Consider the following 14,003-nt stretch of genomic DNA (forward strand, 5'->3'; position numbering starts at 1 on the left):
AAGTGGAATTTTGGTTATGAGATAAATGATTAGATGTGAGATGAGTTGGGTCCTTTAAATTACATAGGACATTATCATATGAATGCTTTATGATACCTCAATTCAGTTAAAATAAATCGCAAGGGATATATTAAGAAATCACTATTTTGAATATGCAGGTTTTTTAATGCAGAGAACTTGAGTGATTAATTGGGATCACATTTTTTTGCTCACTTGAAGTTTCTAAGAATTGATCTTAAACCAACCAAGGGAGGGGCATAGCTCAGACTTTAGTATTGTGGATCAGAGCTTCCATCCCATTTACTGGGCCTGGTTGGATCTGGAAGCGTACTCAGGTCTGGCATGGGAGGGAACATGGCTGCAATAAACTGTGGATAACTTTACTGGCCAATGAGTGCAACACAGTGTGCCTTGAGGGAGGCACTCCTTGAGGCCATTGGACAGAAATGATTTGCTGAGCTTTCTGTGCATGCTATCTAGAAAGTGAACAGCTTAGATAACCAAGGATAACAAGGGAAAGAAGACAAGAACCCTCCATAAAACCCCATTGAGGGAAGCAATCTAAGAAATAAAAACTCTTTGTCTACTTGTGAGTGTGCTTGAATGTATGGGTTAGGCCTTTCCTATTTATGTTATTGTATTTTAAATTGTTAACCACCTAGATCTGGCAGGGAATTGGTGGTATATAAAATTGTAATAAAACATAAATGTTTGGAGCTGCTCCATGCTTTAAAACTGCTTCACAGAGCCAGATGTGTGACACCTACCATCAAGCTGCTTTGCCAGTTCTTCCTGAATAAGCCTTCGAAGAGTCTCCAAGGATGGAGGATCTCCCTAGAGAGGGAAAGATGGCAGGATTCCATGAATGCTAAAGCACAGATTTTCCATTGACCATGGTATTAATGAGGGATGAATTTCAGCTCAGTTCAGGTGCAACAGAATTTTATCAGAATTTCTGTGAAAAGGTTTCACAAATGATCTAGAGCAAATTCAATTGTATTTGATGAAATTTGGTACAGATGTGCTGAGACATAGAAACCTACATTAAACCTGCCCAAAATGGAGTTCTGTAAATAAATTTAATTCAAAACCCACAGCAGATTAACTGATCCACAGAAATCAACAGCAGATTTCCTTAAAAAACAAAAAAGGCAAGCAAATTTTATCAACCCACAAAATGTATCAAGAGGTTCACATGTCTAGATGGCATATAGGTTTCTATGCAAATAAAATATGCCTTTCTGCCCATAAGGGGTATAGGGCCCTGTTTACTAAGCCACGCTATAGGTGCACTAGTGGTTTTAGTGCATGCTAATGCTAGAGACACCCATAGGAATATATGGGTGCCTCTAGCATTCAGCATGCACTAAAAATGCTAGCGCACCTTACTAAACAGGTCCCATAGTTAAGCTAATTACTCGCATAAAACAGTGGTTTACAAGCAGAAATGGCTTATTACAAAAGTGCCTGATTTTATAACAAGGAATAATCCATGTAAGGAGTCCCAAAAGGAGCCCATTTTGAAGGTATTTCTATGAAATGAGTGCTATCATTTATGCATAAATTACACATAAAATGATTAGTGTAGTGGCATATTCATGCCTGTATGTGCAAATGCACATGGAAATGCCAAAATTCTGCTTAAGCACTATTCTGTGAATACATACATATCTTACATAGATTGTATTTGGCAGGTAGGTGTACACATGGTGAAATCTGGGGTGAGGTTAGGGCTCTTCAGCTTGGAAAAGAGATGGCTGAGGGGAAATTTGATTGAGGCCTACAAAATCCTGAATGATGTAGAACGAGTAGAAGTGAATCAATATTTTATTTAAGACTAGAGAACACATAATGAAGATACATGGAAATACTTTCAAAACAAATAGGAAGAAATATTTTTTCACTCAATGAATAGTTAAGCTCTGGAACTCTTTCCCAGAGGTTGTAGTAATAGCGGTTAACATATATGGGTTTTAAAAAAGGTTTGGACAAGTTCTTGAAGGGAAAGTCTATAGTCTGCTATTGAGACAGACATAGGGTTGCCACTGTTTGCCCTGGGATTGGTAGCATGTAATGTTTGCTACTATTTGGGTTTCTGCAAGGTGGCCTCTGGTGGAAACAGGATACTGGGCTAGATGGACCATTGGTCCAGCCAGGTCAGCCATACTAGAAACCAACATGGATGAGTCTGTGATCAAACTTAATCAGCTGCTGGATAACTTTTTGCAAGAGACTCCTGATGAAGGCCTAGTCGGCTGAAACAAGGCCCATTTCGAGTTGTGCCTTGTTAATATTAAAGAATTTCATAAGCACTAATCTGCATGGTATTATGCGATTTTGTCATCCTCACTGTGCTTCTGAGTTACATCTATGCTGTTTGCGAAGACTTGCTCTTTTGAAACTGTCAAGCTACCATGTTAAATATTAGTGTGGGGTTTGCCTTGCCGTGCATGCTAATTCCCATGTTAACTGCTTAGGGCAGCTTAGTACATAGGCCCCACATTCTTCTGGATGTAAGCTATTTTCCATTTTCTTGTGCTTACTACTACTGGATTATCCTTAGTTTTATTACTTCTCTTGGTTATTTTTATCTCACAACAGTTGAGCATCTTCAGTTCTTCATTACATATTTCCCTAATAATAATTGGATTTTATTGTACAGAACTACAGTAAGATTAAGTGACACTCAAAGATAGAAGGCAAAGATGCAATATTTCATACCTGTTTTCAAAGCCAGACAAATTGGTGGCTCTCTGGTCCCACAACACTCTTGCTTAGGGGTGCTGGAGTAGGATCTCCATGGCTTGGGAGTCCTGAGCCAAAGTTTCCCTAGCTCATGGGTTCTGAGACAGGGTCTTCTAGGATTTGGATGTCTTATTTCAGGGAATTTGAGGTCTATTGGTCCCCAAATCAGAAAACCCATCTCCTGAGAATTTCAACGTCAGGATCACCAGTCTCTGGTGACAGGTTTTTAAACTTTCCATGGATTTCTACTGAACAGCTCCCCAGTGGAAGTGGTGGAGACAATGACAGTATCTGAATTCAAGAAAACATAAGTACAGAGGATCTCTGAGAGAGAGAGAGAGAGAGCTTGCAGAGATGGGTAGTTGGTGTGGATGGGCACACTGCACAGGATGTACAGTCGTTATTTGCTCTGTTTCTATATAAGTTAAAAGTTTATTTCACCTCTGATTGTGAAGTCAAGATCTAGCACTATTAGGAAAGTAACAAGCTGCACTAAACATTAGTGCAGTTTGAGCATCAGAAATAATTCTGTGTGCAGTTCCAATCCTTAGCATGCATTTTGATTGCCAATTGGGCTAAGATTAGCACCATGTGTGACCTCCTGATTTATTTGTGTGCTAAAAATCCTGCTACATGGGAAGTGCCGGTAATCTAGTACTCAAAAAAATCAACTTTAAATCGGAAGTAAACGTGTGTTAAGCTTTGCACAATTTATTACATTAGGCTTAACAGTTTTGACTGTTCAAGTAGGAACACTTTAAAAACTCACTACTGTCATTCTTACCCTTGGCCCAGTTAACCCTGGCTGTCCTGGGGAGCCTGGTGATCCAACCTGTCCTCTTTCTCCTGGAGGTCCATGTGGACCTATCAATCCAGTGTGACCTTTATGGCCAGGCATTCCAGGAGTACCAGCCTGACCCTTCTCGCCATGTGGTCCTTTGTCACCTTGGAGACCAGGATTTCCCTATTAAGTCAAAACAAGATATGAAAATAAATAAACACCCTTATCTAAAATTTCCAAACAAAAGATACCATATAATTCCAGATGATAATGGTTTTCAGTATGGTACAGTATTATAAACCATACCCGTTCTCCTTTGGCACCACGCTCACCCACAATTCCTGGTGTGCCCTGCAATCAAATACATAAATAATTATTTGAGAATGGAGCACGGAGAAAAGTCATTACCTTCCTTTTGTACTGACTCTTTGATACTGAAGGAGTATTCTGTTTTATTGGGTATTTATAATTCAGCTTTACACCCAAAGGTGCAATGCGGAGTAGATAACAAGAGACTTCCAATCAGAAGCAATTTACATAAATAATTTCAATTAGAGTAATGAGCCAATTAGCACCAATAATTGGATACTAACAATCAATTATTGGCACTAAGTGGCAACAATTTTGATTTATATGTGCATCTTGCTAGGTGCCATTCTATAAAGATGAGTGTATAAATCTTTTAGTGTGCAACTCTCGGTCTCATACACTCTTGGTCTCACAAAGAGTCTGTGTATCGCACACATACTCTCACACTCGCTGTCTCTCACACACACTGTATCTGTGTGAAACACACTCACACTCACTGTGTCTCACATATGCACTCACACACACTGTCATTCTCTCACACGCACACTCTCTCTCACAGACACACTCACACTCAGTCTCACACTCTCTCTGTCACACACACACACACTCGCACAGTCACTCTCTCTCTCTCTCATACATTCACTCTCACACACACTCTCTCTAAAACATACACACTCCGAGGATAACCTTGCTAGCGCCTGTTTCATTTGTGTCAGAAACGGGCCTTTTTTACTAGTTTTATATAAATGGAGGAAAAAGAACTATACATTGTCTAGCTAAAATACACTCAGTGGTGTATTACAGCCTTGGAACCAAGCATCAGGTGTGTAAAATACTCTCCATTTAAAAAAAAATAGATTAAAAATACAACATAAAAATGCCCACAAAAATTCTTAAGTACCATTTTCATTTTCTCTTGAATAAGCTGCAAACTACCACTCACATCTGACAGTAGCCATCGTTTTGTCCACCAATCAAGCTTCTTCAGGGGCACTGTTTAGCGACCATCTAGAAATCAAGTTTCTTATCGAGCACTAGTGAAACTCATGGCTCAGTGTCTCCTGATCATATTGTACAAGGTCTTCACAGTCAGGAAGTGCTGGTCATAAAATCTGAAAATGCTTGTGGACAGCACCGAAATTTTATAGTGGCTGATAACAGGCCATAAGGTAGAATGACAGAACAATGCTGCAGAAAATGTCTTTGCAGGCCTTGCCAGTTCTTTGCTATAGTACCTTTACTAACTGGGTTATGCCAAAGAGGAAGTCCTTCTCTGGCTTTTACAAAGCAGAACTGATAAGAAGCTGTACTATATTTTCATTACAATTTTCACTATAAACAAAGCTGTCATAATATTAGGCACTCTTTTACTTGCCTCTTTTCCTTGGGGCCCCTTCTCTCCTGTCTCTCCCTAAAAATACAACACATATAGAGATTTAAAATGTTAAGAACTTTTAGCAACCACATGGAAATGTAAAATGTTTCTTTGTTTTTTAGAACCCATTTTAACCATTTTTTAACCAAATAATACAGAACCCTTCATGCCACCATGGTACCATCTACCATCATGGCACCATCTACCATCATGATAATAAAAGACTGGAACCATGGACCCATCCACTCACTGCTCCAGTTTTTCATGATTGCTGCTGAAGTATTCTTGGCATACACAGTGTGATTGGGACAAGTGTAAGTTATGGAAGAAGTTGGCACAACCTCAGCACAACTTCATCCGCAGACTCCCTCTGAAGAACAACAGTGGTCTTTATTCCCCCTGGTACATCCTTGACCAAACACCATGTTCAGCTGATTCCTCACAAACCGATGCCCTTCTATGAGAGAGATGAGTCTCATGGTTATGTATAACCATGCACTGTCAGTTTCTGGACCCAGCAACTCTCCACTTGCTTTAACTAAGGGGTCATTTTACTAAAGTTTAGGGCCAAATTCTATATAGTGCACCTTAAAAATCAGTGCCAATTAAAAACTCGTTTAGCATAAATCTATAAAAAGTATGCTTTCTTTATAGATTTGTGCTTAGCACTAAGGTACACCTAACTGTAGGTGGCTGCAATTAGGTCTGCTATAAGCAGGCTTAAATAATGGCACCTAAATTAGGGGCACTTATTCTATATTCTCTATCAATGCACATAAAATCTGGGAACACCTTCAGGAATAAATCTCTCTTGTCTGTCCCCTTCTCCTCTACTGCTAATTACAGACTCCGTTCCTTTTATCTCACTGCACCTCATGCCCGGAATAGACTTCCAGAGCCTGAACGTCTAGCCCCGTCTTTGGCCGTTTTCAAATCCAGGCTAAAAGCCCACCTCTTTAACGCTGCTTTTGACTTCTAACCACTACTCACTTGCCCTGTACCATTTATCCCCACCTCTTTAATTCCCTCACCTCTTAGTTGTTGTCTGTCCTATTTAGATTGTGAGCTCTTTGAGCAGGGACTGTATCTTCATGTATGGTGTACAGCGTTGCATATGCCTTGTAGCGCTATAGAAGTGATAAGTAGTAGTAGGAATGCCCCTAACCACACCCCAAAATTGTTATGCATGATAGAATTTAGGTGCACAACGTTATAAAGTTGGATATGCGCGTAAATTCTAATTATTGCCAAATAGAGCCGATAATTGGTTTATTGCCAATTATTAGCACTGATTGGCTTCTTGTTCAATTAAGTTGTCCGCACAGTTTGTCTGTGTGGCCAAATTAGTGTGCACAACTTTAGGTGCCAATTACAGAATTTGGCCCTTAGTGCACACTAACGGAATTAGTGCGCTCTAAATGCTAAGTCTATAGGTATAAAATGGGCTTCTCGGTACTTAGCACATGCTAATGTCCATTAGTGCATGCCAGGCTTTAGTAAAACGGTCCCTTAATTTGTTATGCTAGCATTTGGTTCAAGGGTTTAACCTCATTTTATTCTATGGTGTTCATTTTCATTTTTGGTTTGTTTTATACTGTATTATGTAATATATACATAATACTATATTATTTCTGCAGCATATGAGCTTGAATAGTTAAAATAAATACATAAATCACTGTTCCCTCATTATCTGGGAGTGAAATATTTTTGGGCACTTCTATTAGCTAATCGTATGAAGCCACAAAATGGAAAAGTTCTTTCGAATATAATGTTCACATGTTTTACTGATGTTTTGCAGATGTTCATCTTTTTTTGTAAACAGAGTAATGGATTTAAAAAAAACCCTTAGGAGAGTGGCACCCTGGTGGTGATCAGTGAGTAACCATGGGGCCTGTGAACCAATGTGCAGTCACAAGTTCTTTGGCACCCCAGTCTTCTTCTTGGGCTTCGTTTCAAGTAGGATGCTTTCACAGTATGCCATGCTCACTCAATGACAGCCACTGGTTTGCCACTTTCTTCTAGCAGCTGGGCTCAAAAGATCCCCAGTAACTTCTCTAATTTTTTGTAGATATGAGCAGGTGCTGTATTGTCAGAGAAGAATTATGGGAAGGATTTAAGGCATTTGAAGGGGAATGGAGTAAAGGTGGATAAGTAGAGAGAGAGTAAAGTTGGAGAACTGAAAAGCAAGTAAGAGGGGAGAGACCCATCCTATATAATAATTTGCACCTCCAACGTTCCATGTCTGGCTGCCTGGATTCGTAACATCTCCTGACGTTAGCCAGCCTCCAGCGTTCCATTCCCCCTCACTGTCCCGTCCTCGCGTCAAGACATAATGACGTCAGAAGGTAAAACAGTGAGAGGGAAGGGAACGCTGGAGGCAAGCTGATATCAGGAGGGATGTTACGAATGGAACGGATGCCAGCGCAAGCCAGCCAGAGATCGTTCAGGTACAAATCGAGGGGAGGAGAGAGGGCAGGGCAGAGGAGAATTGATGGACATGGATGGGATGGGAGGACAGTAGAGGAGAGAATCGCGGGGCATGGATGAGAGGGCCGGGAAGAGGAGAATCGCTGGACAGGGGAGGGGAGGGAAGAATTGTGGGACATGGAGGGGGAGGGCAGGGGAGAGAGAAAAAAAAGCTTACATGAAAGCCTTCCTAGGGCCCATTTCATTGTTGAGGAAACAGGCATGGTTCTACTAGTTTAACATAAGGAAGGCCATCTCAATATGTAAACTAGCATAACAAATAGACAGAGGGAGTGATAATCTGCTACTAGGGAAGGAGATGGCCAGCAGATAACTGGCTACCAGATTTCTTTAATTAAACCCAACTAGGATGACCAAATCAGTTTGCTGACAGTCCTAACTACAAAATAAACAAAGCCCGAGGAAACTCATCCTAATGGTTCAGCAAATCCAGCAGAATCAAGCAGGGCTCTGCTGGCTCCAACTCTTTAGTTAGGGCTCTTGGCCATGCTTATATATGGCACTACTAAGTCAGAATGGATGACTGTGATTTCAGGAGTACCACAAGGTTCTTGCTTGTCTTCCTTATTATTTAATTTGTTTCTATTACCGGTTTGTAAAGTTTCAGTGCACATGGGTGTGTGTTATCGCTTGTATGCTGATGACATACATTTTATTTTTCCAGTATCAGATACGGTAGTTGATAGTGTTCGCTTGGTGGAGTCTCATTTTTATAAGATTCAGTCCTGGTTAAGGAGGAATGGATTAAGTTTGAATGTGGCAAAGACTCAAATTTTGTGGTTGTCACGCTTGGGTGAGGTTTGTCTTTTCTCAGGTTTTTATTTGGATTCTGTTTTTGTGCCAATGGCTTGCTTCCATTCAGAATTTAGGAGTGACCTTGGACACGACTTTATTGATGAAGGTTGGGTATGTGATTCGAGCAGTGTTTTTGAAATTGTGCATGGTGATGGTTGCACAATTTTCTTTCAGAGCAGAATTTTCATACCGTTTTGCAAAGTTATGAGTTACCGCATTTTGATTATTGTAATACCTTGCTGTGTAGATTGCTGTGTGGAGTGTTACAAGCTCTGCAGGTGGCGCAGAATACTGCTGCTTGATTGCTTACTAGAGCGAGTAACTTTGGACATACATCAATAAAGTGATGCACGTAAATTCTAAGATGTGGATCTGAAAAGGGGACGTGGCCATAGGTGAGGCATGGGCGGGTGTGGGTGTTTCTTAATTTACACAAAGTGTTATAGAATATGCCCGTTCCACATGTAATTTAGGCATCGGCATTTACACCAGGTTTTAATAATTGAATAGTTTACATTACTTAATATTTCACTCTTCAAATACACCAGAGTGGTTCAAAATTAAATAAAAATAGAAAAGAATGCCAGTCAATATAGGAAAGACTCACGCACACCATTCACACAGAACTAACATTATTCCTCTATCCATACAAACGTACAACCTTCAACAGGTCTTTTGAGCTGCTTCAAGGTTAGCCTCCCAAACCAAAAGCTTGTCTCAAGAAATAAGACCAGTTTAGAATTAAATTGACTCAAATAGGTCTTCATCTGTAATGAAACAGGTAATTGATCCCATAAAGAAGGAGAATGCCAAAAATAAGCACTACTTTGTGTAATAGAAAGGCGTGCTTGCTGTGCATTAGGCAGTGCCAACAAAGCAGAATCAGCAGAACGTAAAGTACGGCGTGGATGATAAAACTGAATCAAAGGGACCAGAGAGGTGGACGTACCCCCCATAAAGCAGTTTATAGGTTTGTAACAAAGGTTATACAAAGACCTGAACTCCAGAGGCAACTAATGGTACCGAATATACAATGGTGTGATATGATCTCTCAGCCCTAGTACTACTACTACTACTATTTAGCATTTCTATAGTGCTACAAGGCGTACACAGCGCTGAACAAACATAGAAGAAAGACAGTCCCTGCTCAAAGAGCTTACAATCTAGCTCTCCCAACAACCGAATACCAACATTTTCAGAAGGTAGCGGGCAATGCCCAAATAGACTATATTATTATAACCTAGTTTTGAAATAAATGAAAAATAGAAAAAAATGTAAAGTAGCTCTGTCAAAATATGGGTGTTCCTGTCACAGCCTGCATAAAGCATAGAAGCCTGCATTTATCACCTAGGAAACCTGATGCTCAAATTGCATTGAGAGTCCAAAACGACTCCCAAGTACCAAAATGAATCACACAAGGTAACCCTGCTGTCCAGGACAATGAGCATCACCGATGGCTTAAACAGGTGTCCCGTTAGCCAACAAACAAACGTTTGTTGTGTCTATGTTCAGTATCAAACTGTTCTACCTCAGTCATCCAGAGACGGTCAATAGGCAATCTATAATGGGATCCAAGTTTGGTTGATAAGGATCACAATAGACAAGCAACAGAATATCATCACCATACACATAAACTTCTAACAGAAACAACTGAATCAACCAAACAAATGGTGCCACATATACATTGAACAAACCCGGAGAAAGAGATGAACCTTGAGGCACTCCACATTTCACCGGTAAACAGACGATCTTTCATCTCCCTCTTGGATGAAATAAGCATGATTGGTCAAAAAAGAAATGAACCAATCTAATACCTGATCTGTAAAGCCTAAGTCGGCCAACCTTCTCAGTAATAACTGATGATCCAATAAGTCAAATGCTGATGTGAGATCTAATGAGATAGCCAGGGCTACTTTACCTCTGTCCACATACCCCCTAACATTAGATAATAATAGACTCAAGAGTGTCTCTGTCCCATGCCCCAGACTAAATCCTGATCAGTAGGGGCTAAATGCACACACTTTCTCCAAATAATTGACCAGTTGGACTAAGACCACCTTTTCAACCAGAGATTGGAAATAGGCCTATAGTTAGAAACAACTCTACTATCCTTATTCAGATCTTTCAAAACAGGTTGCATTACTCCTTTTTTTCCCAATTGTCGGGAACAGTTCCCTCCGCCAAACTCTTACATACCAAGGAGTACAACAAACTTAATAAACCATATGCTTTACTTCTTAACCAGGATAAAGAGATTAAATCCTCTGTTGGCCCTCCTTGCAAGTTATAAGACAAACATCATTAGATGGGAGGCAAAAAAACTTCCTAACCTCCCTCAAATATAGGAATTAATAGATTTCCCTCCACATCCATCTCTACATATCCATCTCATGTCCTATTCAGATGTGGAGGGGCATTTTCGAACGGGGATGCCCATCTCTAAGGGCGCCCATCTCTGAGGACGGTCCTGCGAAGGGGCGGGGCATCCCGTATTATCGAAACAAGATGGGCATCCATCTTTTGTTTCGATAATACGGTCGGGGACGCCTAAATCTCAACATTTAGGTCGACATAAGAGATGGTTGACCTAAATGTTGAGATGGTCGACCTTAGAGATGGACGACCTCGGTTTTCGCCTTTAATGGAAACCGAGGACGCCCATCTCAAAAACGACGAAATGCAAGCCCTTTGGTCATGGGAGGAGCCAGCATTCGTAGTGCACTGGTCCCCCTCACATGCCAGGACACCAACTGGGCACCCTAGGGGGCACTGCAGTGGACTTCACAAATTGCTCCCAGGTGCATAGCTCCCTTACCTTGTGTGCTGAGCCCCCAACCCCCCCCCAAAAAAAAAAACCCCACTCCCCACAACTGTATACCACTACCATAGCCCTAAGGGGTGAAGGGGGGGCACCTGCATGTGAGTACTGTGGGTTTCGGGTGGGTTTTGGAGGGCTCACATTTACCACCACAAGTGTAACAGGTAGGGGGGATAGGCCTGGCTCCCCCAGGCCCCACGTAGCTATGCCACTGTCTCAGACATCTCTTTCCCTTCCCCTTGTTTTACAGTATCCATTTCCCAGGGCTTGCCTAGGAGTGTTTAAACCACAGCACGTCAGCCTTGCAGATCAGGGAATGTACACACTTTTTAGAGAGTGGAGACAGAGAACTTTATATGAAAGTAACAGTGAACATCGTATTTGTAAAATAAATAAAAATGCCAACAGTGTTAATGGCAACAAAAATAAGTCCATGGACTTCATTCAGGCTGCCACTGCTCCTCAAGGAGCAACCTCAGCTCATTGAGGATTTGCCGCTATATGGTTCTTATGGATCCCAGCTTCTGTTGCATGCTTCTGCCTGTGACGTGCAGCAAGAGCTAGCCTGGGGTGGCTTTGAGGGTAGGCTCAGCCACAGGCATTGCAGCCATTTCTGGGGGGCTGGCCAGCTGAGATGCAGTCAGGTGCTCCATTGATCCTTGCAGGGGCTGTTGGTCCGTCTTCCTCTTCCCCCTCCATTGGGGGCATGCTCCTCCAGGGATTCTCCTTCTCCTCCTCAACATCCCCCTGCTGAGTGTGGTCCTGTTGTGGGATGATGTCAGGGATGTGGGTGTGTGGGTGTCCCCATGCCTATGAGGCCTACAGCTCGCTGAGAGATAGCAGGGGTCCCTGTTTGATCCTCAGCACAAAATAATCCACTCATCTTATGGATCCCAGCTTCTGTTGCATGCTTCTGCCTGTGACGTGCAGCAAGAGCTAGCCTGGGGTGGCTTTGAGGGTAGGCTCAGCCACAGGCATTGCAGCCATTTCTGGGGGGCTGGCCAGCTGAGATGCAGTCAGGTGCTCCATTGATCCTTGCAGGGGCTGTTGGTCCGTCTTCCTCTTCCCCCTCCATTGGGGGCATGCTCCTCCAGGGATTCTCCTTCTCCTCCTCAACATCCCCCTGCTGAGTGTGGTCCTGTTGTGGGATGATGTCAGGGATGTGGGTGTCCCCATGCCTATGAGGCCTACAGCTCGCTGAGAGATAGCAGGGGTCCCTGTTTGATCCTCAGCACAAAATAATCCACTCATCTGCACATTACAGAAAGTAATCAGAAATAGTTCAAACCATTAAACTATAAAGAGAGGAAAAGCCTTAATAACTTGGTCTGGGACCCTTTTGACACACAAATGTCCTCACAGACTATAAGAGCACCCTCACATGCATAAGGTTAGGTGTGCTGTCATTCCCTTGTGTAACTTTCTATGCTTGGTGAAAGCTGTACATATTTTCAAAAATTGTTTTACATACAATTTTGACATTAGCGATGACATCGCGGCTGCTACAAAAATGTACGTTCCGGTACGGCCATCTTTGAAAGCGATGCGATGAGCAGGAATGCTGCCTTTGAACTATAAGTGCTTGCAGTTTATTCTTTTGTCTTTTTAGTCTGTTTGTAGATGGATGAAGGCTGAACTTATAGTTCTTTCAGTGTTTTAGTCCCAGAAATCCCTGAAGTAGCTTATTGAGTGAAACTCTGGCCACCATCGGTGGGACCACTTCTGAACAACAGTCTGGAGATGGAAGTTTACTTCAGATAAGTGTTGCAAGTTTTGCTGTTCAACATTTATTTTATTTTATTATTATTTATTTATAAGTATTAACAATAGTTCAATAAATCTCTTGAAATGCAAAAATGGAACAGATTGAACATCATTTTTCAATTCAAACCAAATATAAGGTAATATATTTTTATCTCATCCATTTCCACAATAATGGAGAGGAAACAAGGTACAATTTCATGAAACAATTTTCCACTAAATTAGCTTAGGTAATAGAGGAGACACATAATATGCCTGTCATATCCATTACGGTGTAGATGTAGATAATGCTGCTAGTTGTTGATTGGGGGTAGCAACAATCTTAGAATCTAGAAAAGTACTCAGGTGAGTTGAATCATAGAAAATATATTTAACTGAATTAATTTTTAACACACATTTGCATGGAAAATTTAACCAAAATAAACCTTCTAACTATAGGACCCTAGGACGGAGCTTTATAAATGCTTGACGTCTCTTTTGTGTTACTCTAGCAATGTCAGGAAATATTCTAATTTTACTGTCCATAAAGAGTTCATCTCTATGACGAAAGAATTGTTTAAAGATCCAATCCCGATCAGGTTCCAAAACAAAAGAGACAATTAATGTAGTTGGTGTCCCCTTCTCCTCTTTTTGAATTATTTGTGTTAAATTTAATATGTCAAATGAAGCTTCTGCTCCTTGTTCAATTTGGTCCAATCTTTCTTTTTGTTTCTCTTTCTTATATGGTGGTAAATAGTAGATTTTTGACACAGGTGGATAAGCTTGTTCAGGAATCCTTAATATTTCTGACAAATATTTCTTAAACATTATTAATGGAGCCAATGATGTAATTTTAGGAAAATTAATCAACCTAAGAGTCTTTGCTCTTAGTTGATTTTCCAAATTGTTAGTCTTTTGGTGTAATAAAGCATTTTCTTTTATCAGATTAAATT

The 14,003-nt window shown here is 41.1% G+C and overlaps 1 protein-coding gene across 1 annotated transcript in view; it reads right to left on the reverse strand.

The window, feature by feature from the left end:
- Positions 1–14,003, reverse strand: part of COL22A1 (collagen type XXII alpha 1 chain) — a 743,309-nt gene that overhangs the window by 27,645 nt on the left and 701,661 nt on the right. The window contains exons 58-61 of the mRNA XM_030219538.1: positions 5,211–5,246; positions 3,833–3,877; positions 3,530–3,709; positions 768–834 (exon numbers count right to left, since the gene is read on the reverse strand). Of these exons, the coding sequence (XP_030075398.1) occupies positions 768–834; positions 3,530–3,709; positions 3,833–3,877; positions 5,211–5,246 (328 nt within the window). The remainder of the gene's footprint in view (positions 1–767; positions 835–3,529; positions 3,710–3,832; positions 3,878–5,210; positions 5,247–14,003) is intronic.

Source organism: Microcaecilia unicolor, chromosome 1 (assembly GCF_901765095.1).
Source record: "Microcaecilia unicolor chromosome 1, aMicUni1.1, whole genome shotgun sequence".
NCBI classification, from domain to species: domain Eukaryota; kingdom Metazoa; phylum Chordata; class Amphibia; order Gymnophiona; family Siphonopidae; genus Microcaecilia; species Microcaecilia unicolor.